The sequence below is a fragment of the Rattus rattus genome, chromosome 1, assembly GCF_011064425.1.
Source record: "Rattus rattus isolate New Zealand chromosome 1, Rrattus_CSIRO_v1, whole genome shotgun sequence".
Classification (NCBI taxonomy): Eukaryota; Metazoa; Chordata; class Mammalia; order Rodentia; family Muridae; genus Rattus; species Rattus rattus.
Genome location: NC_046154.1, coordinates 249,891,928 through 249,916,646, shown reverse-complemented (window position 1 = coordinate 249,916,646; position 24,719 = coordinate 249,891,928). Strand labels below are relative to the sequence as shown.

The following is a 24,719-nucleotide window of genomic DNA, read 5'->3' as shown; positions in this document are numbered from 1 at the left end:
GTGTGAACAGCAGTGAACTTCACATTTGGGTTCACGTGAAGTGAGTCAGTCCAGGAGTGCTTGGTCACTGAGTCTGTAGGGGCATGACAACCTCGGGCCTTGATCAGGACCTGCTGGACACTGGTGAAGCAGAAAGCTTCCTCCTGGTCTAGCCTCTGCAGAGCTCCAGTCTAGAAGCACTGAGACCACAGAGAACAGGAAAAATCTAGGGCCAATTTCTCAAAGACCAAGAAACCTTCCTAGGTAGAAGGAAACCCCAGCACAGAAATAAAACAAAGAAACAACAGCAACAACACAAACAGCCCTGACCAGTGAGGTTTAGGACAGAACAGGACTGGGAATGGCTCCAGAACATGCAGCACTGGAGAACGAGCTCCCGACCACATCTCAAACAAAGGGATCTATCTCTGTTCCCAGTGCTGTCTTCTCCCAAGTCAGTCCTGCTACCAATGGAAAAGCTGCTGCTCCCTGCCTGTCCTGGACTCCTGGTAGCCAGGAGCCCCTGCCACCATGAAGTGTACCCAGAACTGGGGTTGGGGATTTAGCTCAGTGGTAGAGCACTTGCCTAGGAAGCGCAAGGCCCTGGGTTCGGTCCCTAGCTCCAAAAAAAAGAACCAAAAAAAAAAAAAAAAAAAAAAGTGTACCCAGAACTGATCTTGGTAGGGGATGAAGAAGCAGGCAGTCTTCAGATCACCCTGTCTACACTTACAGATGCAGGGCCCAAGTTCCAGGGAGTAGAGGACACACAAGTCAGTCAGGCTGTTGTCACCTAGCCCAGTCCTCTTACCTGCAGCAGGACCCGTCGCACATCAGCATCTGTGTGTTCGGTGTTGAGCTGGCCCAGCAGGAGCTCTGCCGAGAGCCTCTGCGCCACAAAGTTGGTCACTCGGTTGCCATCATAGCCATTGAAGACCCCATACAGGAAGCAGTTGTTTTCACTTCTAGCAGAGGGAGGGTGGAGGGGGAGGGCTGAAACCAGGGGCATGCAGGTGGTAGAGGAAGAAGGAAAGGAATTGGGGAGGGACTAAAGGCAGAAAAGGCTTCAGGCACACATCTGGGACCCTGCACTGGGTCCATCATTTCACCACGAATCTTCCCTGCCAGCCTCGTCCACCCCTGTCCCACAGCAGGTGACACTTCCCATGGGCCCTACTGCACAGGCAAGCCTCATACATGCAGGTGGCAGGACAGTGTCTTCTTGCTCATGAACTGACTTCTTCTGCTCAGCCCACCCACCTACCTGAACTTGAGCCAGTTGTCCTCCGGAGGGTGACTCTCAGTGGCCTTGCCATCAGCAGAGTAGCTACGGTTGGAAGCTGAACCAACGCCGGAGAAGTGACAGAGTGGCAGGTCATCTGTCCAGCTTGGCTGCTGCTCCTGGGAAGCATCAGGAAACTGAAAACCACCTTCTTCCCCAGATCCCACTGCGCCTGCTTCTCCAACAGGGGCAAAGGCAGGCCTGCAGGCCACAAGATGGTTACGTCTGGGAAATAATGTGTGTCTGAAGGGACACTGACAAAAGTGTTTCCTGTTTTTATGATGCATCCACAAACTGGCTCCCTTGGGAACCTGAAAACTACGGCATTCCCAAGTGGGGACTTGGCTACTTAGAAAAGAGAGCAAGCTATGCTACTGTAACACACAGGAATAAGCCTAACTTACAGGAAACTTCTCCACAGAGGTCCTCATTGGACAGCATAAAGGAATCTTTGGGTGCTGCTTCCAACTGCGGAATGCATGCCCCACCACACAATGCCTGACCCGTGTGCAGCTTGCACTGTCTGTGCTATAGACAGCTTCCCACACACGTTCTCAGGAAGGTAGCTTCGCCCTGGCCTTCAGAAACTCCAGCCTGCAAGTCAATCTGTCATACTCCCCAGTTTGGAGGCCTTCACTGTGTCCTGTCTCCTTCAAGCTGCAGCTTGAAGCCCTGCGCACCCCCCTTTTTTTGTTGGGCAAGCTTTCTGGGACTGTCAACTCGGGGTCACTGCCTTGTGTATTCATACCGCACCCTGATTCCATCTCTCTTACCGCACTCACCCTTTCCCATCAGATTTGGATCTCAAACCAGTATGTTTTGCTTAATCACTGCTGAGATTTACACACACCTGTGTGTGCGAACATGCACACTCACACACGTCCAAGTCTTGGCTTAAATACCCCAATTCTTCTTAATTTTGTAAGGTTCCTGGAGGTGACCCCTAAGCATCAATATTTTCTCTTGGAACGTAAGCCTTATTAGTAAGCATGATGCAGTGATAAGATACAGTGCAATGGATGTCCTCCTGGCTGCATGACGCAGGACTATCTGATCCCATAGCCGCTGGGGCAGGCTCCTTCTCAGCACGTCATGCTCATAGGCATTAAACGTGGTAAGACCCACTTCTTTGAGATGTAGATCTTCTGGCAGACAGGGAAGCTGGTCTTGTGTGGGGCTTCAATTACATGTTTTCTATCCTGTATCTTGGGAAGGATGAACCTGAGGACCCAGCCAGTGTCCTGGAGGTTCCCCAAAGCACCTTGCATATGCAAACCTAGTCTGTGAGAACATAGTATCAAAGACAAAACACCCACTGGGAGGCCATCTCGAAGGTCCTGCAAGCGCCTGTGCAAGGCGGGCATCAGAGCTGTATGTGGTACACATACATACGTGCAGGCAAAAACACATGGATAAAGTAAAAGTACTCTGAAAAGAAGAAGTTGGAAAGTTTTATTGAAATATTAAACAATTATGACCACCAGCTGCAACTTCTTACAAGTTAACAGTAATGATCTTGAAAAAAAAAAAAAAAAAAAACAGATGTAAAACAGCCGGGTGGGCGGTGGCGGTGGCGGCACTCGCCTTTAATCCCAGCCCTTGGGAGGGAGAGGCAGGTGGAGCTGAGTTCCAGACAGCCAGGGCTACACAGAGACACCGTCCTGAAAAAAAATAGGTGGGGGAGCATAAAACCACTGCAGCTGGCTGCTCCAATCAGCTATAGAAAGTCTCCGGCTACCTTCTGTTGCAAATTTCATCTGCTTATTTACATGGCAATGAAAGTCGCTAGATAGACATGCCTCCCAATTATAATTGCTTTTATGCCACACACATCGATTTCAAAGCTTTTGGAGCTACTACTGCAGGGTGTAGGAGTTTTATTTTGAATGTTCATGTAGTAAAATCGATGTCTTTGGGTATGCAATCATGCTGGTACCTTCACAGGACACAGAGCGCCCTGCTGAAGTCCTTGGGAGTTGCTCCACCCACCCAGGCCTGCTGCATTGGCCTGCTCTCCATCCTGTGGTTTTTTGCCTTTTTAAGAATGGCATGTGTCAAAGCGTATGGTGTGCATCCCCGAGAGAGAGGCTGGCTTCTTTCGTGCATTCTGCCCGAGACTCAGCCGTACTGTTGCTTGTGTGCATTAACAGCTCGCTCATCTTTCCTGAAGCATTTGTCATTCTCCTTTCCCACTGTTGAAAACAGTAAGTAGTCTGCTTATCCCGGCATCCTCCAAAGCATGTCTGTGCTATCCACAGTCTTCAGTATTTAGAACTGCTATAAATGTTCATGTCCAAGCGTTTGTCTGAATTCTCTATCTAGGGCTCGGGCTGCTAGGTCACGAAGATCTACTGAAAGGCTGACAAGCATAGGGCACACAACCATACATGCAAAAAACAAAAGCACCAGGTCCAACTAATGGTTGTTTAGCTTTTTCTTTAATATTTCTTTATTGGGCCGGGAGTGATGGTATACAACATTAGTCCCAATATTTGAAAGGCAAACCAGCCAGAGCTATACAGTGACCCTATCTCAAATAGGAGAGATAGGTTTTTAATATTTTAAATTTACATATTTGTGTACGTAAGCAAACACCCCATGTGTGTGGGTGCTCCTGGAAGAGGGTGTCTGATCCCCTGGGAGTTAGAACTTGAGGTGTGGTGAGCCACTGGACACCCCTGCCAGGAAAGAAACTTAAGTCCTCTGAAGAGCAACAGCGGTTTTTAACTAGTAAGCCACTCTCTGGCCTCTGGGTGTTTAGCTTTAGAAGAAACTGCTAAACCATCTCCTAGGGCAGCTGTGCCATGTGTAGTCCCTCCTGCCAGCAGCGAGCACTCCAAGTGGACAGCATTGTGTTCATCAATAGGTATCATCTGTCTGCCCTTTACTTCACTCTAAGGCATGCCTGATCTCAGGGGTAATTTGCATGTTCCTGATAGTTAATGAACTGAACGTCTTTTCAAGTGTTCACTCGCCACCCAAGGTTCTCTCTGGCAAGTTTTTATTTTCTGCCTCCTTTTAAATTGGGCTGATTAATCAATGAGTTTGGAGAGTTCTTTATATATTTGCAGTAGAGTCCCTTGTTGGCTACATGATTTTAAAATGTCTTCCCAAGTCGTACTTGCCTCATATTAGTTTTGGTAAAATAAACCTAAATTTTTGTGATTTCTATTTTAATGATTTATTCCTTTCGTGGTTTGTGGCTACCCTTCCCACCCCCCAACTCCCAAGTCAGCATTTCTCTGTGTAGCCCTGGCTATCCTAGAACTAGCTCTGTAGAACAGGCTGGCCTCAGAGATCCACCTGTCTCTGCCTCCCAAGTGCAGGGATTAAAGGCATATTCCAACATTCACACCTTCTTGGTTTGTGCTTTGAGAGTCACGCCCAAAGCTCTTATGCAGAGCAGGTCATGAAAGCCTCACATTCACCTGAAGGTTTACAGTTCCAGTTCTACACCTGAGACCTCTGTTGAATTAATTTCTGCAGAAGGCAGCTGTAGGTTGATGCTCCCCTGCAAATGGCTGCCTAGCCGTTCTAACACCACCTACTGGAGAACAGCTTCCCCCAGTGAGTTACCATCACACCTCTGCAAAATGGTCCTGCTGTTTCTGGACTCTGTTCTGTTTGTCTCTGTGATGAACATTTTCTCTCCAGCTTTGCGACAGTGAGCCTTAAATTCACACAGAGCAGCGGTTCTCAACCTTCTTAATGCTGCAACCCTGTAATAATAATGTTATGGTAACCCCAACCATAAAAATATTTTGCTGCTACTTCATAACTGTAATTTGCTACTCTCATGAATCACAGTGCAAATATCTGATACAGAAGCTGTCTAATGTGACCCCTGTGGAGGTTGTGACACACCGGTTGAGAACCACTGACCTAGGTGAATTTCTCGAATATATTTTCTTTCCAAGAGTGTTTTGGTTAGTTTAGTTTCTCTACCTTTCCATCTAAATTTTACACTTACTTTGTTCACATGCTGCGCACACACACAAAAAGTCTTGTTGGGAATCCAGGCATAGGGATACATGTCTATAATTCCAGCATTTGGGAAGCTGAAGCAGTAGGATTACAGTTTGAGACGAGGCTGGGCTACACGGTGAGACCTTGTTTCAAAAAGAATGAATAAATACGTTTTTTTAAAAAAGGCTAATGGGATGTTGGTTGCAAGTACTTGAATCTCTGGGCTAGCCTCTGAGCTCTGATGTTACAGGAACTTGAGTATTATACGTAGAAAACCTAATTGTTAGAAAACACACAAGTTTGGAAGACACTGCCTTTGTCAGATGCAGTGAGGTGTGTCCTGTGGAGGTGCAGTTTGGGTGCCTCTGAAAGTCTCCACACACAGGAATCCTAAAGAATGGGAAGACCCTGCCCAGTTTAAGACGAGTTTCTAGGGAGAGGCAGAGTCAGCTGGATGGCCTTGAGCTGCCCCACCAAAAGGTGAAATGACTCAGCCCCTTACTGATTTGGCTTGCAGATCCCTCTCTCTCCTTTTAGGCTTGGAAGAACCTTCATGGAAAGAGCTTGGGTAAGAGATAGGGATTTTCTCTTTGGGCTTGCAGGAACCACAGAGAAGCAGCTGGCAGGACACAGGTTAAAAACAAAACAAAACAAAACAAAAAACAGTATTTTAGGAAAGATAGCTAAAGAGCCCTCTTGGGTTTGGAAGAGCTCAAGAGAATGGTAGATTAGCTCAGCAGAATGACACAGAAAGATTCCTAAAGAACTAACAGTTCAGTTGTAGGATCAGGCTCGTAAATAGATGTCTGATACAGTGAGGAAAATAAGCTAACTCGCTCACCTGACACCTTACTTTACGCCTTTACTGGCATAAATATTGGATAATCTGATACATATTACACTCTGACATCTCGAGCACGCCAATCTTCTGTCCATGAATAAGATGTGTCTCCACCCATTCCTGCTCCCTTCATGGGACATTTGCTTCAGTCAGTTTGCCACAGGATCTGAGGAACCACTAGAGCCTCCTAGTAGTCTTTCAGAACAGACACCATGTCTAAAAGCTACAGTGTCAACGAATAAAATGACTGAAATCCTACTCAGCTCTAGTGACATTGGGTCAAGGGAGGACGAAGGACAAAGTGCTTCCTGGTAACAGAAACACTTTCCAGCTCTGTTCTTGGCTCTGACACACATGGGAAGGTACCTTGCTTAGCCATACATCTTCCGTTTTCTCCAAATGTTCAGTTAACATAACATACACACTCATTCAACAAATTTACCTGCTGGTGCTTAAACCATTGGGCATCACACTAAGTCCCAGGAACTACACCACAAAGTAAAACAAGAAAACTCGCTGTTTAAAGCCTCCCTTCTAGGGGAAGAAGATACCAACCACATAAGAGTGAATTGGCATAACAGCTTCGGCCAGGGATATGGGCTGCAGAGAAACACTATGGAAATCAGACAGAAAAAGTGATGGGGTGAGCTCGGTGACTAGGCAGGAGGAAGAGCAGGTGACCTGTAAGCCAGACCTCAGTGGTTGAAATACTGGTCTCTCTAGAGAACAGGTATGAGCTCTTCAAGCAGAGGCAAGATTCTGAGGTGTAAGAAGAACGTGCTTGACAAAAGGAGCTGAGGGGCCGGTACAGTGTCTATGGTGAGCGTGAGGGAAAGCAGATGGAAACCTGAGGATCGGACAGATGTGCACACCAGCTTGGAACAGTGCCAGACTTTGTGGGCCATGATAAGGAGGTAACATCTAGGGGATTCATTTTTCGGGAACTCATGTTTTACCAACCATCTCTGCCCTTAGATCTGGTGATTATGTCTCTACTCCAGGACCCTCGCTCAGGGCTCAAACAACCTGATAAAGGAAGTTCCTTTTCTAGGCTCTGTCTAATGCCTGTGGTGGGAAGAAACTAAACCAGAGACACACATAAGCACATGGGCAACTTTCAGCCAGGAGTATCCTGTTGTGTGAGGAAAGATGGGTGAGAAGGTACTATTCAGCACCCTACAGGCTGTAGATGGATCCTGTCTGCATGAACGATGAACTAATTCGCTAACATGAGAAGTGCAATCTGATGTACACCCTCATTTCAACCCGTGCTTCCTGTCTCGCGCCAAGACAGACATAGGTCTCCCAGGACTGGGACCTTTCTAACATCCATAGTGACTGGCAAGAGTAAGTATAGTCCAGGCAACCCATTCGGTTAGAGATACAGTATTAAGAAGGCTAGTGGCGAGGCCTAATAGCACACACCTGCAATCCCAGCAGCCTGGCGCTCAAGTTCAGCCTGGAATACTCAGTGTGGACCAGTGAGATGGCTCAGTGGGTAGAGGTGCCCACTGCCAAGCCTGACAATTTGAACTTGATCCCAAGCTCACGTAGTAGAAGTAGACAACCAACTCCTCCAACCTTCACATGCACGCGCGCGCATACACACACACACACACACACACACACAAATAACTAAAGAAAAAGGCTTGCTCTTACCATGTGCAAATGATGGACAGGCACTTGATTGAAGGACCTGCCTTGGTCTTGCTTAGGAAGCAATGCTTAGTGGGGACCCAGAAAGATGTGATGGGGTGGGAAGATGTTATATTGACGACCAAGGCCATGTGGGAATAACAAACTCTCCAGAAATCAGAAACCTGTGAGCATGACGACGTTAATGTACGTAACTGGTACCCTGACCTTAAGTAATTACAAGTACTGTCTGGAGACTCCTACACCAAACTACTTTGAACTGGAGCGATGGCTCAGTGGTTAAGAGCACTGACTGCTCTTCCAGAGGTCCTAAGTTCAATTCCCAGCAACCACATGGCAACCATCTATAATGGGATCTGATGTCCTCTTCTGGTGTGTCTGAAGACAGCGACAGTGTACTCATATACATAGAATAAATAAATCTTTAAAAAATTAAAAAAAGAAAGAAAAAAGAAAAAGGAATTCTCTTTCAAGAAGGGGGAGGGCAGGGTCTGGCTGGCTGGGTGGCGGTGGCCAATGCCTTTAACCCCAGCACTCAGGAGGCAGAGGCCAACCTGATCTGCAGAGTTCCAGGACACTCACGGCTATAGAGAAATCCTGTTTTGAAAAACAAAATAAAACAATGTATTGGCTGCTCTTGAAGAGAGCCAGGGTCTGATTTCCAGCACTCACATGGCGGCTCACAACCCTGTGCAACTCCAGTTCCAGAGGCAACAACTGGTGCCCTCTTCTGGCCTCTGTAGGCACTATACACACAGTGCAGACATAATTATAGGTAAAGCACCTATGCACAGAAAATAATTAAAAAATTAACTCGGGTGGAGGATGTTGAAACAGGGCCTCACTGTACAGCACTGGAACTCCTTCTATGTAGACCGAAAACTAGCCTTGAACTCAAAAGAGATCTGCCTGTCTCTGCCTCTCCTCTCAAGTGCTGGGATTAATGGTGCCACTATGCCCAACTCTAAATCTTTTTTAAGTTTTTATAATGTTGATTCTGTAAACTATAGAGAATTACCCCTATACTAGCTGGCAAACAGTAATTTTCAAGGCTCCAGTGCCACTGTGCACTGCACTTAGGAATAGTCTTTGTTTATCTTGAAAAAAAAAAAAAAAAAACAACACTCAAGAAACAAATTAATTTAACACTTTTTCTTTTTGTGTGTGATGGGGTAAGTTTATATGTGTTCCCATGTCCAGGTGTGGATGTGACATGGGGCTAAGACTGACACTGAGTGTCCCTCACTGAACCTGGAGATGGACAATTCCAGCTACTCTTGTTAACTAGAGATCTATTGTCTCTGTTCAAATGTTGGGATTACAGGTCGGCCAAAGAGCTATCTGGCTTTTACATGGCCTTCTTTCTGAGAAGTCCAGCAGGTCAGTGTCCCCCAACCATAGTCCTGCAGAAAGCCTTTTAAACTTACATTCACATAGGTCAAATGAGACCTCAATGCTTCCTTCTAGCCTTCCAGGGTGTTGACAGCTTTGAATCTCACCCTTTGACGGGACAACAATCTCACAACAGCTGTCTAGCTTGTTCAGATAAAGCCTTCCACACAGCACTTCAAATAACTTCTAAAAACCTGCCCAGACAAAAGCTATGGGGAGCAAACTCACTTCTGGCGGGGGGGGGGGGGTATCCACATCAAAGGCTTACCTTCCTTGAAAAGCTGAACACAGAGCTGGGTGTGGTGACACACCTTTGAACCCAGCACTTGGGAGGTGGAGCCAGGGTCTTTCTGAGTTTGAGGCCAGCCTGGTCTACACAGTGAGTTCCAGGATAGCCAGGGCTATGTAGAGAACTTGTCTCAAAAAACAAACAAACAACCCAAAAAATAAAAAACAAAACAAAACAACCAAAAAGAAAAGCCCAATACAGGTGGGCAAGATGGCTCAGTCCTTTGCTTCCAAACCTGAAGACCCATGTTTGATTCCCCCAAATCCACATGGTAGAAGGACAGAAATGACTGTAAGTTGTCCTCTAACCTTCACACGAATGATATTTATTCATGCACCCCTTCCCGCCCCTCACACACACAAAATAAGTAAAAAAGAAAGAAAGAAGGAAGCAAAAAGACATCAAATGAATGTCTCAACTCTACAGTCACAGGGATGAGAGAACCCTTAAGCCAACATATGCTAATGCACCTTGCTAAAAATAAGTCCCACTTATTTTACATGGGCTGTCTTTAAACATCAAGTCCTGGTCTGTTTGCCTTGGCTTATTAGTAAGACAAAGACAAATTTTACCCAACAAGCACAACAGAAAGCAAGCACAGGGAAGCGAAATTCCCGTTTGTATTTCTCAGTCTTATCTACACCCAGTCCCTGCTCCAATCCACCTGGGGAGAGTGGTGTTTCCCTAGTCTCAAGGAGTCACACCGTCCTTAGTAAATTATACACTTCCAAGTTTACATATGGCCTTAGCCAAAAGGCTGAGATCAATCTACAAGCCATCAATCCACTTCCAATTTTATCTTTAAACTGTCAATTTCTTTTTCGAAGGACTTCATTTTGAATGCAGACTTGTCCAGTATTGTAGTAAGTGGACAGCCATATGGCTTATGGTATACAGAAGACAGAAGGTGGAGATGTACTCAATCTGTCTAAGCCAGGCATAGACTCTAGGAGAGCAAGTGCTCTTAACTGCTGAGCCACCTCTCCAGTCCCTGTGTGTTTTAAAGGAGATTAGCAGTATTCAGTATTCAGGAAAAAGTAGAAAGATCACTACCACGAGTCCAAGGCCAACCTAGCTCAGGCTAGCCAGCTAGTCTTGAAACTGTCTCCTGCTGGAGGGGAGGGTGTTCAGTGGTGCTCTTCCAAAGGATCAAATGTTCAGTGCCTAGAACACAGGATGGCTGGAGGGGAGAGAGAGAGAGAGAGAGAGAGAGAGAGAGAGAGAGAGAGAGAGAGAGAGAGAGAGAGAGAGAGAGAGAGAAGCAAATTTCATAAGAGTACTGGGAGCACAGAGAGCAAATTGAGCCTTTCTCTTGATAGCACCTGAGATCTGAAGGGAACTGAAAATCAAATGCCTTCCCAACGGTGGCCATTTCTATCTATGTTGCTCCTCCAACACATCCCAACCCACACAATGGAGACACCGGCTCTGGAGAACACTGCATAAGATCTCAGAGCCTACTTCCTGTGGCTTCTGCATGAGGACTAGGCATTCTGCACTCAGGTCACTAGGCATGTGACCTCTGGCCACTGTCATACTTTAGTACTGCTAAATGGTTCACTACTTGAAAGCTGTATTCATCAGCTGGGTTCTGTGTCAACTTGACACAGATTTAGAGTTATCAGAAAGGAAGGGGCCCTAGTTAAGGCATTTTCTCAATTAGTGATCAATGGGGGAGGGCCCAGCACATTGTGGGCAGTGCCATCTCTGAGTTCAAGCAAGCCGGCTGAGTAAGCCAGGGAAAGAAAGCAAGCCAGTAAGGAGCATCTGCATGAGCTTCTGCCTCCAGGTTTCTACCCTGTTTGGTTTCCTCTCCTGGCTTCCTCCAATGATGAACAGCAATATGGGAGTGCAAACCAAATAAACTCTTTCCTCCCAACTTGTTTTTTGGTCATGGTGTTTCACAGCAATTGAAATCTCAGACACACATGTAATACACTGACCTCATAACAGTGCCCTAGTCCTGTGACAAATGGGTAGTTCTCCTATACTCTGGGTGCTGCTTCAATAGGAGGCCCAGTGACTCAGACGCAAAGCCTCAGCAAGTAGCCAGCCGACGCCAGGAGGTTGTATCACTGTGAGTCAGGAAATATTTGGTCCTCCCTGACTTTACTGACCCACTCAAAAGCATTCTTGCTATGTCGTGGCTGAGCGAGCTTTGAGCGTGTTCTATTCCTCTCCTATTTTGCCAGGGACTATCCACAAGAAGCGTCTACAGAGGATTCTATTAACATGTCTGCCAAGTCCCATCCTTCCTCCACACTGCTGAACAATTTCTGGAAAGGTCACATATTTGCTACTCACACAAACCACCCACTCCTCCACCCAGGCACTAACTGATGCAGTCTTTCTCCCACGTCCCCAAATGCCAAGCCAAGAGCTCAGGGGGTGCTAGCCCTAGGGAAGCTGAAAAGGGGGTGTTTCACACTCCAAGCCCTCAGCACGGAGCAAAACACACACACACACACACACACACACAGAGAGACAGAGAGAGAGACAGAGAGAGAGAGAGAGAGCACAGTAAGCACAAAACCCTGATTCTTTCCTCATTCAAAAGAACAGTTCCTAAAATTCTACAGAAAGTGTGCTCCAGGCCACATCAAAGGCCCTAATTCCTGCTGGTCTTGAGGGAGCAAGCCCCCTACAGTCCTGCTGTGCTTTGAAAAGCTAGTGACCCGTGGTATGTGTGTGTGTGTGTGGCCTCAGAGGCTTCACACACCTGTGCGTGTTTATTTAAGCATGAGTTCCTCACATTCTCTCGGACTCTTATCGAAATCAAGGTCTGCAGTAACAGTCCCCACCCGACTCATCTCAAAACCCTGGGAAGACAAGTGGACAAAGCCCTGTTCCCTGTTCAGGCCACAGCTTGAATATCAAATTATGGTATGAAAAGGCTGAGTGTTTCTGTGGTGAAAGCAATCCATTGCCACAGAGACCAAAAGGAAGCGTGGAAGGGCGAACAATGTCCCTGGGAAGATGGCTTAGGGTGAGGGACAGCAGTTTCTCTCTCCAATAAACCTTTTGTATGACCCACTTCTCTGAGGCCAACTCCCTCCAGGCTCCCACTGCCCTCCAGAGCCTCCATCAAATACTCTCTATGCTGCTGTCAGACTCCATGACGCATGCTCAAAGGTTCCTAATAACTGTGGAGTGGTCTCTGCAGATCAGCCTGGCAGCTGGACCTCATTCCCAGTAGCTGGTGAATGGCTAGTAAACAGCTCAGGTATGGCCAGATGAACTTCCTCCTTTCCTTTCTTTCCTTTTTTGCCTCTACTGTTGAGGATGAAACTCAAGGGTTTGTGCACACTAGGCAAACACTCTTCCACTGAGTCCTATCATCAGCTCCGGATATATATGGTGTGTGTGTGTGTGTGTGTGTGTGTGTGTGTGTGTGCGCGCGCGCGCGTGCGTATGTGTATCCTGAATATATCTCCTCCCTCCCCAGTGGGCAAATTTGTTTAGAGACAAGGTCTCATATAGTCAAATTCAAGCACCTTGCCCTCTTGCTCCAGGTTTCCAAGTACCAGGATTACAAGATTGTGTCATCACGCTGTTTTATGAGGTGCTGAGAAACAAACACAGGACTTCATGTACAATATACAAACTACCAAGTGCAGTCCTGTACTTATCTATTTTAAAATACACTAGGAAAAAAATACATAGGTAGCTCTTGTAATTTCATAAATAAAATTTCTCAGGACAAATCTAAGTCTAAAAGTGATTTCAGATTGACATTCTTTTCTTTTTTAAAACTTGCTTTTTTTATATTTTGGGAGACACCATCTTACTATGTTGCCAAGGTTGGCCTCAGATGCCTGGACTCAAGTAACCTTTCCAATCCAGCCTCCTGTGTAGCAGGTATTACAGTCACAGTGACAAACCAAACTCATTTTGCTTTTGTTTGTTTGTTTTGAGACAAATTTCTCTGTGTAGCTCCATCTGTCCTAGAACTTACTCTGTAGACTAGGCTGGCCTTGAACTCTCAAAGATCTGCCTGATTCTGTCTCCTGAGTGCTGGGATTAAGAGAGTGTGCCGGGGTTGGGGATTTAACTCAGTGGTAGAGCACTTGCCTAGCAAGCACAAGGCCCTGGGTTCAGTCCCCAGCTCTGAAAAAAAGAAAAAGAAGAAAAAATAAAAAAATAAAAAAAGAGAGTGTGCCACCACCACCTGGTTACAAACCAGCCTCAGAAGGCATTCCTTTTCCAGGGCTTCTTATCCCAAGCATGGCACAATGCTCAGTGAAAACCTTGGAGTCCTTGGCACGTCTGCCTCAGCCACACAGCTGACAGGCAACTCCATTCACCAGCAAACCATACTACCTCTGTGTCCAAAATGTAGCCATACTGTTACCTCCCACCCACACTATTATCCCAGCCAGTGTCCTCTCACACAGGACCGATGTCCAGCAGGCCCCAGGCTTCCACTCTTACTACTCAAACTCAAGTGGATTTTTTTTCTCTAGCCAAAACCCAGATGTTGTCAGGTCCCTGGTCGGAACCCTCAGAAGCTTCTCCTTGTCCCAGCAGTCACTAAGCCAACAGAGTCTTCAGAACAAGGCTATCACTTCCCCGTGGTGTTCCAACCACATTGGCCTCCTAGGGACTCTGGAATAGGGCAGGCTCTCACATACTCTCTCTCCCACATTCCTACCTCAGTCTTAACAAATGTTGAGATATTATCCCCGCCTACCCTGTTGAAAACAGCCCATGCCATCCTGTTTCTAGACCTTAGGGTTCATTAGATATTATTAAATTATACATAATCTGTATTTGCTGTTTAGCACTTGTAACACTGAATGTAAGCTTCACAAGGGCGTGTCCCTCCAGTCCAGCACAGTGCCTGCCACAGGAGGAATACTCGAGGGACACTTCAAAGGATCAGCTCACTCACCGCAGCACTGAAGACAGAGGTGTGAGAGTGTAGAGGGCACCAGGTCCTTGTGCTCAGAGATAAGCATGAGGGAAACCAGGAATGCTGAACACACAGGGCTGTCTCTTCAACAGAAGGGCTGCATACCTGTTGTTGCCCAGAAACTGGGAATGGATGTAGTTACTGGCCTGGTGGCCTGTACTGTCTGTTGGGCTAGACCACAGCTGAATTCCCCCAGACTACTGTGTTTATCCCAGATTCCTCCTCCCTAGACCTTCATCCTGAGCACTGTTTCTCAGTCAACAGAACCCATCCTCCGGGATTGTGCAAGAGTTTCGGAGCAGCCACTCCTTAAGCATTGCTGTGATAACTGTAGCCGGGAAGCTTCTTTCCAAAGCTCTACTGTACTTAACATTTGTCTAAAATAAAACTGCTCTGCTCTAGAAGTCTGACCCAACCCAGCTACTGATTCCTGTTGAACCAGATTTCCTTCTTGCCTCTTGTAGACACTCAGATTGTTTCTCTGGTTGCCCTGGGGTTTGCAGAGCCCCCACAGCTGACTGTTACCAATCTAGAATTGGAGACATTGTGGCAGTTCATTTAATAGTATCAGTCCTCCTGGGAGTCCTTCTGGACTGGGGAAACTGCTGTAGATCCATATGGGACTTACTTGCTTTTTTTAGGCTGTAAGGGCTGGGTTCTTCTAAAGCAGTGGTTCTCAACCTGTGGGTCTAGACCCTATTGGAGGTCACAGGGGTCTTATATCAGATATCCTGCATGTTATATATTTACATTATGATTCATAAAAGCAGCAAAATTAGCTATAAAGTAGCAATGAGATAGTTTTGTGGTTGGGCGTCACCACAACATGAAGAACTATATTACAACATTAGGAAGGCTGAGAATCACTGTTCTAAGACTTTCTTTAAAACCACTTTTCTGGGGGTTGGGGATTTAGCTCAGTGGTAGAGCGCTTGCCTAGGAAGCGCAAGGCCCTGGGTTCGATCCCCAGCTCCGAAAAAAAGAACCAAAAAAAAAAAAAAAAAAAACCACTTTTCTTAGCTGAATGCAGTGGTGATCTTTGAATCGCAGCAAGAGCAGATCTGGGAGCTCAAAGCCATACAGTAAGCTGGAGGTCAGCTAGAGCTACACAGTGAGACTTTGTATCAAAACAATCAACCAAGCAAATTCAGCACGAGAGAGATGACTTAGTAGTTGGGAGCACTTACTTCTGTTTCAGAAGACCCAAGTTCAGTTGCCAGAATCTTACAACTTTCAACTGTCTAACTTCAGTTCCAGAGAATCTGAAACCTTCTTTTGCCCTCCACAGGCACCAGGCACGCACCTAGAACACTTATATGCAGGCAAAATACTCATGCACATGAAACTTAAAAAATAAAAACAAAATCAACCACACAGGAAGCCCTCAAATTCAGAATCCCAAAAGACAAATTCTTTTAAAGTACCACACTGACTAGAGAGGTGAGGTAAAATCCCTTAGAATGCCTTTTCTTCCAGGTACTTTACCAACCTGCCCAGAGATGCCCTTTCAAGACCCACATCTGCCCATTACCAGCCTATCACTACCTTCAACACCCAGACCCATCTCACTAGTTATATGAGACACGTGGACTGCACAGATCCCTCACCTACATGTTTAAAATTTGTATTTCCCTTGGGTATCCCTAATATCTTGCAAAAACTGAATGAAAAAATTAAAAAGGAAAGGAAATGACTGCTCCTAGGTATGAGTGTGGTAGAAGAGAAAGTTTATTACTGTTGAAACACGGGAGAGCAGAGTCAGAAACGCCTAAGAGTCCATTGTAGACACGACCCTAAGTCTTGGGGGCAGGGGGTATAAAGGGAAGGGAGAAAGCAGAGGAACAGCAGCCAAAAGGGCAAAGGTACAAAGGAGGTTGGTAACCAAAATGGTTGACTTATACAGGAAGAACAGCCTGCCCACCTGGGCTAAAGAGTTCTGGATAGGGGCTGAGGGATGCTGGGAGAACCTGGCAGCCAGGTTCACTTTGATATGTTAAATTGGTACCTCAACTATTTGTTCCAGGGTTCTTGAGACTTAACAACATCCTTTGAAGCCTCTGCAGTTCTCTGCTGCCTGACCAGGGTTCCCTATGGAAGTCCACACTGACTGTACTATGGTGGATGCTCCTTTTCCCAAGCCGGACTGAGAACACTGTGAGAATGAATACTCTGCTGATTCATCTTCCCAAGAGGCCCAGACTAGCAGCTTGCAAGGTCATTTGCAGAACACCGATATTGAAACTGCTCTCACCAGACTCAGGACAAAGGACAGGTCACCGAGCCCTGCACACTGCCTGGCCAGGACACCAGGATTTTTCTAAGTAGGGATGTCCTGAGAATGAAAGGGGCCTTATATAGTTATCTTTGCCTGCTCCTTTCCTAGCATCAAGATACTATGAGTTAAAAGTGTCCCCTCCCCTTTTATTAAGTCCACCAGCACACAGAGAATACATTCTCTGTGGGCTGGGAAAAGTCTACATCCTACCCTAACTGGTGTTCTTTGGGTTCCATCACATCCAGGAGACAGAAGATAGTTGACCCAGTTGACCTTTCTCTTGTTAGCAAGCCAACTCAGTACGCATCAGTCACTATTTTTCCCCAGCCCTTCTTTCACTCAAGGTCACAATCATATCAATGTTCCCCAGATGCTTTCTATAATGGAGACATTTATACAAGGGCCTTGCCCTCTGGGACCTTACAAAGCCGAGAGCCAAACCTCTCTCCTTGCAGAGTTTTACAAAAGGCCTGAGCAGGCACACAATAGTGAAGGGAAGGTCATGCCTCTCTTCCTCCACTTCTCAATGCCTCAGACCCTCCAGGGCCGGCAAGCTACTTCCCCTCATCCTTGAAAAGGCAAGGCCTAGTTCCTGACCAATTGTCTCATTCTGTGATAGACACTCGACCAAGCATCTAGCACGCAAGGGTGTCAACACGCTAAGAGGCCCCTGTCTTCAAGAAATCGACATTCTATTATGGAGACACAGACATCCAAAGGCAACTCCCACAGAGTGCCACGGTAGAGAAAGCCAGAGGATCAACACCCTGTCAGTACTGATCCAAACAGTACTGTGCTAACATACATGTGTAACTTTACACACGTGTGAGAAAGATGCAGGGGCAGGAAGACTACATCAAACCATGAGGGTCCAGACTACCGTGTAGGGTGTAGGGGTGTCTGGAGCCAAACCTCACTTTCACCTTAGAGAAAGACCCGAGTGAGGCCACATGGGACCCGGTGAACTGGGAAGCAGAATTAAAACTCCAAGCCATCACTTCTTTGAGGAGTCTATACCTTAGGGGTATTTCTGGATCCAGACTAAGTAATTTTAATCCTGCCTCTGCCGCTCAGCAGCTCCCTGATCTCGGTTTCCTCATCTGTAAAACCTACGGTAAACCTATAGTACTTAGCCATTCTCTAGTGCTGCTGCGAAGCTTATGAATGTGAGGCGGTCCACACAATGCCAGAGATACAGCGCGCCTTACACAGCGGGGGAGGGGGGGGATTTATTATTAGTCGTGTCCGCCCTCCGGATGGCCTGCTCGGCGGCGCCACGTCCCTTTCCGGCTTCAGGACGCTCCCACTCCGCAGGACCCCGGCGCCCTTGACCCTCAGAGGCCCGGCTCTGTGGCGCGCACGCGCAGAACTAGGCGAGGCTCTAGACTGCCAAGGGTCTTGCGCGCGCTGCAAGCACCCAAGGGCCTCTGGGGCGAGGGGTCCGCACTCTGCCATCTAAAGACAACAGCTCCTGCACCCGAGGACACACCCGAGCTCCCAAACCTCCCAGCCCAGAGAGCGGGTCGGTTTCCTCACACTCTGGAGCAGGCTCCTCCTCTGCGCCGCCATCTTGGAGGACCCCGCGGCGCGCCAGTCTCTCGGAGTAGCGAAATGGATGGCTAGAGCGGCTTCGACTGACCCAGAGCTTATCCACAGCGCCCCCGGCGGAGAGGAGGAGGCGCAACACAGGAGCCTTGCGCAAGCGCGGTTTTTGCCCCCACCCATCCTCAGCGGAAAGAATGCTGAACTCCTTCGGTCTACTTTCTTCGAATTTCTTGTTTCCTGGGGTCTTTATGGGTGTGCTTTCTCCCGGATTCTTTTCGATGGGGATCCTGAGATCCTATTTAAAGCACCTTTGTGAGGAGGATACAGGGGAGAACGAATGATTCAGTTTACAAAAGCAGTGAGTGATGGACGGTCTTATAATGGGGCCACACAGAGCCAAGCTAGCTGACATTAGAATTGGAGAAGACTACAATTCCACGTAGTTGTAAATTCTCGGAAATGAAATTTATGGATGTTAGCATGGAAGTGTGGTGTTAGTTGGCAATGTGGAATTGCAGGCCCCTAAGCGTGACAGGCCAGTGCCCCAAAGCAAGAGTGTGTGTTCAAGAAGCACGTTGCAGAAGCTCGACATGGAAATTCACACCTGTAATCCCAGGGTTTAGGAGGCTGAGGCTGGGGCTAGCCTGGACTATGTTACGCAGGAGGTTAACTCTAGAAGGGCTCCCAAAAGTAAAACATAAAGAATATGGTGCTCAGCTTCCTTGCTTGATCTAATTAATTGATTATTGATTACCATATCCTGCCTGAGTTCATCGTCGTTTCTAAACAGCACAAAAACCAAGACTTCCAGCTGGGAAGCCCAGTAGCACTGCAAGATCCTGTCTCAAAAACAGCTACAAAAGTCAGGAGGTGGCTGCCCATACCTTTAATTCTAGCACTTGGGAGGCAGAGGCAAGCAGATATCTGAATTCAAGGCCAGCCTGGTCTACGTCGCTAGGACAGCAAGGGCTACACAGAGAAACCCTGTCTGAACACACACACACACACACACACACACACACACACACACACACACACACACACCAGCTACAAAAGAAGCATGCAGATCACAGAAGGCCCTAAGGCTGAAACCAAGATGGAGGAGGAATGAAGAGAATGTGGCTTCCCTTGGAGGTCGAATGGAAAGTTACTGGGCTGCACAGGGTATGGTGGTGCATGCCTTTAATCCCGACTCTGGAGGCAGAGGCATGCAGATCACTGTGAATCCAAAACTAGCCCAATCTAAATAGTGAGTTCCGAGACAGTAGGAGCTCGGCAATTAAGAGCACTGACTGCTCTTCCAGAGGTCCTGAGTTCAATTCTCAGCAACCACATGGTGGCTCACAACCATCTGTAATTCGATCTAATGCCCTCTGCTGGTGTCTGAAGACAGCTACAGTGTACTCACATATATAAAATAAATAAATAAATCTTTAAAAAGAAAAAAGAAAAGGAATTTAGGTCATTGGCAAAACTTGAGCAATGAGCTCACTGGTTCTCTGACTCCAAAAATGAGAAAAAAAAAAAAAACTGAAAAAAAGGGTTGTTTTTTTTTTTTTTTTTTTTTTTCTTTTTTTTCAAAGTGAGCTGGGACCAGATCTGAAAAAAAAAAAAAAAAGAAAAAAAAAAGAAAAGAAAAAGAAAAGGAAGTTATAGGTTATTGAGCAAACTTGACATGAGTTCACTGGTTCTCTGACTACTGAGCCCTGTTTAAAGTTTTATGGCCATTAAAATGGGGACAGAAAGATCCAGTATAAAGTAAAGGACTGTTGCACGCAACAATGACAATGTTTGACTTGGCTGCTGGTAGAGGGTGGATTTTGCTTAAGGTATAAAATGAGTAGGGTTTAGGGTAGTTTGAATTGTGTCCTGCAAAAGTTCAGCTTTTGGAAACATGAACCTAAAACTCACGTTGGTGGTAGTTGGTCATGGTAACTGAGGTAGGGCCTTTGGGAGACAGACAACTTAGAATAGAATGGAGTCAGAGCTCCATGAAAACATTAGTGACTTTCTAAAGAAAAGAAGAGACCAGATGACAGGCTTGCTTCTTTTTCAGAAGCAGGAAGACATCAGGTACAGATGCTGTACTATTGGACTTCCCAGCCTCCAGAGTTTTGAGCAAAACAGAAGTTCTATTCTTTATATATCATCCAGTCTCACCAAGCGCAGTGAAGACTTGCCTGTAACCCTATCCCTTAAAAAGAGACAGGAGAGGGGTTGGGGATTTAGCTCAGCAGTAGAGCGCTTGCCTAGCAAGCGAGAGGCCCTGAGTTCAGTCCCCAGCTCCAAAAAAAAGAAAAGAAAAGAGACAGGAGGACCAGAAGCTTGGACAACTACATGGCACCCTTTTTCAATAAACAAACAAACAAACAAATAATAAAATAAATAATCCAGTGTCAAGTGATTGGGTTGTTTTTTTTAAATATTTATGTATTTATGAATGTGAGTACATTGTAGCTGTCTTCAGACACATCAGATCCCATTACAGATGGTTGTGAGCCACCATGTGGCTGCTGGGAATTGAACTCAGGACCTCTGGAAGAGCAGTCAGTTTTGTTTTTTTTTCTTTAAGATTTATTTATTATATATGAGTCTGTAGCTGTCTTCAGACACACCAGAAGAGAGCATCAGATCCCATTACAGATGGTTGTGAGTCACCACCATGTGGTTGCTGGGATTTGAACTCAGGACCTCTGGTGGAGCAGTCAGTGTTCTTAACCGCTGACCCATCTCTCAAGCCCACAGTGTTCTTAACCCATCTCTCCAGTCCCCCACTATCAAGTATTTTATTAGAGTGACATGAAATGGCCTTAGACAGTGGTGATGGGAAGAGGTTTGTCAAAGGTCCCTGCAGATTTTTTGCAGGCTCGGGTAGGTTTATGGAGCGAGAAAGGCATGAGCATGAGTTCAAGGCTAGCATGCTGAGTTTGGTGTGGTTCTGAGATGAGACATCAAGTCAGGAGGGGGCTAGAGCTCAGAACACAAGCTGAGCATGCAAAGACCACACAGATGGAGCAGCCGAAGAGGCAGGATGTTGAGAGTGGACAGGGTCCAAGGTGAACTGTGCAAGGACTCGAGCAACAGTGGGAGGCCTTTTGGGAAGATCAGATTGGCACATACCTGGATTCTATTTAGAGGCCCTGAGCTGAGACCATTCAGGTGGAGGACACGCCCCTCATGCTGTGAGTGAGTAGAGGACAGGTTGGGAGTAGAGATCCAGAGACCTGGAGAGTGGCCGTTCTTCAGCGCTTAAGGATGGCAAATAGGAAACAGAAAGAGATCACAGGATTGGAGGGTTTTTTTCCTTTCTTTTTGTTCTGTTCTGTTGTTGTTGTTTTGTGTTTTGAGGCGGGGCTTCTCTGTGTAGACCAGGCTAGCCTCCCTGGCTGGCCTAGAACTCATTCTGTAGACCAGGCTGGCCTCCAATTCAGAGATCCACCTCCCTCTGCCTATCTGGTGCTCGGATTAAATGTGCACCACTACACCCAGCTTTTTTGTTTGCTTGTTTGTTTTGATCCTAGGTTTTCTTTTTTTAAAAGATTTATTTATTATGTATAAGTACGCTGTAGCTGTCTTTGGACACCAGAAGAGGGCATCAGATCTCATAACAGATGGTTGTAGGCCACCATGTGGTTGCTGAAATTTGGACCTCCGGAAGAGCAGTCAGTGCTCCTAACCACTGAGCCATCTCTCCAGCCGGATCCTACGTTTTCTTAGGGCTTAGCAAATGTCTGCAACAACAAATTGGTGAAAGGCCCCAGCAGAAGGAAACCAGTATGTTGGTAATTGAGAAAACTGAGGTATACCGGTCTCATGGTCCCCAAGTGACTAAGTGGGGAGGGGGACTATAGCTTGGGGTTCACTAGCTTCCTTCAATTTTCTCTTCACACCTCTAAAATGGATCCTGTTTTCCCCAGGACAAACGGATGTGTCACCCTGGGGTTGTTTTTGATCAGTTCAGGAAACGCTTCTGCTGCAATTGCTGGTCCTGATAACCATCTAAACTGCCAGCGCTGGCTCAGGGCCTATCACGGGTGTCCAGACCAGCAAACTGCCTTTGGTTGTACACATTTTTCCTGGAACATCCAACGACTGCATCATGACCTCCCCAGCCCCAGCAGCATACAAAGCAAGAAACCTTGCAGCAAGTCTGGCCTCCTCAAATCTCAGGTGGGCTTTGCAGGAAGGCTTGGCAACCCCTCAGGTCAGAAGTCTACACCTAGGCCCTCTGTGCTCCCAGCCCACCCTCAGATTCTAGTCAATCCCTGACCTGGTATTTGCTGCTATTGCAGCCAACACTCCAAGCACATGTTGCCTTGAGCTGATGATATACGGACCCTAAAGAACGAGAAAAAATAAAAACTTGCTGCCTCTACCCCATCCTCATCTTCCCCTTGGAGTTCTTCATTTTGTCTAGGACTGCACACAGGTGTGGTGGTAGCTTTGCTGCCCAATAAGAGGGCAAGTGACACTGGACACAACATTTTCCCTTTCTGTAATTTCTCTGTTGCAGAATTTTGCCCTGTGGTTGCATAGCCTCAGTACTGGCCATTTTATGTTTATTTATTTTGGCTTTTCTTTTCTTTAATGTATCTGAGTACACTGTCACTGTCTTTAGACACACCAGAAGAGGGCATCAGATACCATTTCAGATGGCTGTGAGCCACCACGTGGTTGCTGGGAATTGAACTCAGGACCTCTGGAAGAGCAGTCAGTGTTCTTAACAGTTGAGCCATCTCTCCAGCCTCTATTTTGTTTTTTTTGAGACAGGTTTCTCTGTGCGGCCTTGGCTATCTTGGAATTCTCTTTGTAGACTAGGCTGGCCTCAAATTCATAGAAATCCACCCAACTCTTCCTGGGATTAAAGGTATGCACCACCATTGTCCAGCTAGTGCTGACCACTTTAATAGAAACATCTATTTCCTTTATTATTGGAGGTCTAGCAAACATGCTTCCAGTACTCTAAGCAGCCCAAGGAAGTGGAAATTTAAGGGTTCTTTGGAAATCATTTGGCTGGTGTTTTGCTAGAGCAAACATGTGAAGGAACGTTTAACTGAAGTGGACATAGGTGAAAGGCTAAGGCAGACTCGTGAAGGACTGCTTCACTGAAGTAGGAGAAAGGATGTTCTGCTAAAGCAAGCACGTGAAAGGACACGTGATGAAGAATTCTTAGTTAGCAACACATGTATCAGTCCACCTTACATTGCATAATTGAGTTCCATTTGATGGGCCTCCATAGAGAGAACCGCACCAAAAAACTTCTGGTGTTTTTTGTGCTGCAGTTCTTTGCCACTTCCTTGGACTTGGGCTGATTGGCAGAGTGATGTCAGCTGAGACAGATTCATGTGCTAAGGCAAGACAGGTGGTGAGGCAAGACTCGTGGATGGCATGTGATGTTTGGAGGGTATAAATAGGATTCAAAAGATAAGTGGCTGTGGCTGAGCTTGGCTTGCTTATAGAGCTAGCTGTGCAGTCCTTGTTGGTCCTGCGTCTTCACTGATCTTCGCTTCCCTGAAAGGAACAGGCGAGAACTTCTTTGGGCCTTCCTGTTGGTCCTGGTCCCTCCTGATGACTTGCGCTGAGGCTAAGGCCTGGCTGTCTCTGCTAGGTAGTGCCACCCCTGCTGACTCAAGTTTACTATCTCAACTCTACCCAACTAGATTGCTGGTCTATCTGTGAAGTGTCTGGGAGTGGAATGAACTGCCTCTGCTGACCTGTGAACTGAACTGCTGACTTCCAGACAACATAGACGGGAGGTGCTCCAAAGAACCATTTCTAAACGGGTCCACTTCCCTCGTATCCTTTCTTTTCCACTACCTCCGGTGGGTGGTGGGCTACAAGGGAGGTTAAAGCATTTAAGAACCATCATTAAAAGTAGGCTTTGAAAAAAATTAAAGTTGCAGCCCCACAGTAACACGATGATCTATGTGGAGAGGGCCTGTGCTGTAATACCTAACAAAGGAAAGGACCAGGAATGGATGGAGCTAATGGGGTCACGGCTTGATCCCTAAGGGATCTGGGCTGGGCTGGAGATGGAGTTTCACATGTCAGGACTCTTTTGTTGTCTGTCCTTGAATTTTTTTTTCCAGAGCCAGACATGGCGGTACATGCCTATAATCCCAGTACTTGAGAGGCTGAGGCAGGAGGATCATGGTGAGTTTGAGGCCAGCCTAGGCTCAAGGAGGTTATATCTAAACTATTTTTCTCCAATTACCAAAAAAAAAAGGCCTTTGCTTTCATGGGGCCTACAGTCTGGCAAGGAAACAGAGAAGACTGCAGACCCTGTGAAGGTCCCGTGGCAAGAGACTGGGCTCAGGAAAGCCTCCATAGGTGGCGTCTTACCTGAGGCCTGAAGGGTACACAAGAGGGCACAAAGGGCGCATTAGTGACATTTCTCAATGCTGTGATAAAAACACTTAACAAGAGCAACATGAGGAAAAAGGAGTTTATTTGGCTGGCTGTTTGGGGCATGGTCCATCACAACAGGAAGCAGGAACTGCTGCCCATGTGGCATCCAGACTCAGGAAGCACCCAGATCACTTTTTCCTTTCAGGGACCCTAGCCCAGGGGATGGCACCACCTACA

The 24,719-nt window shown here is 46.7% G+C and overlaps 1 protein-coding gene across 1 annotated transcript in view; it reads right to left on the bottom strand.

Moving 5' to 3' along the window:
* The window catches only part of Tab1 (TGF-beta activated kinase 1 (MAP3K7) binding protein 1), a 29,090-nt gene extending 10,877 nt beyond the window's left edge, over positions 1 to 18,213 (bottom strand). The window contains exons 1-3 of the mRNA XM_032890805.1: positions 18,126 to 18,213; positions 1,241 to 1,377; positions 788 to 941 (exon numbers count right to left, since the gene is read on the bottom strand). Coding sequence (XP_032746696.1) covers positions 788 to 941; positions 1,241 to 1,377; positions 18,126 to 18,158 — 324 coding nt within the window. The 5' untranslated portion in view covers positions 18,159 to 18,213. The remainder of the gene's footprint in view (positions 1 to 787; positions 942 to 1,240; positions 1,378 to 18,125) is intronic.
* Positions 18,214 to 24,719: the final 6,506 nt, after the last annotated feature.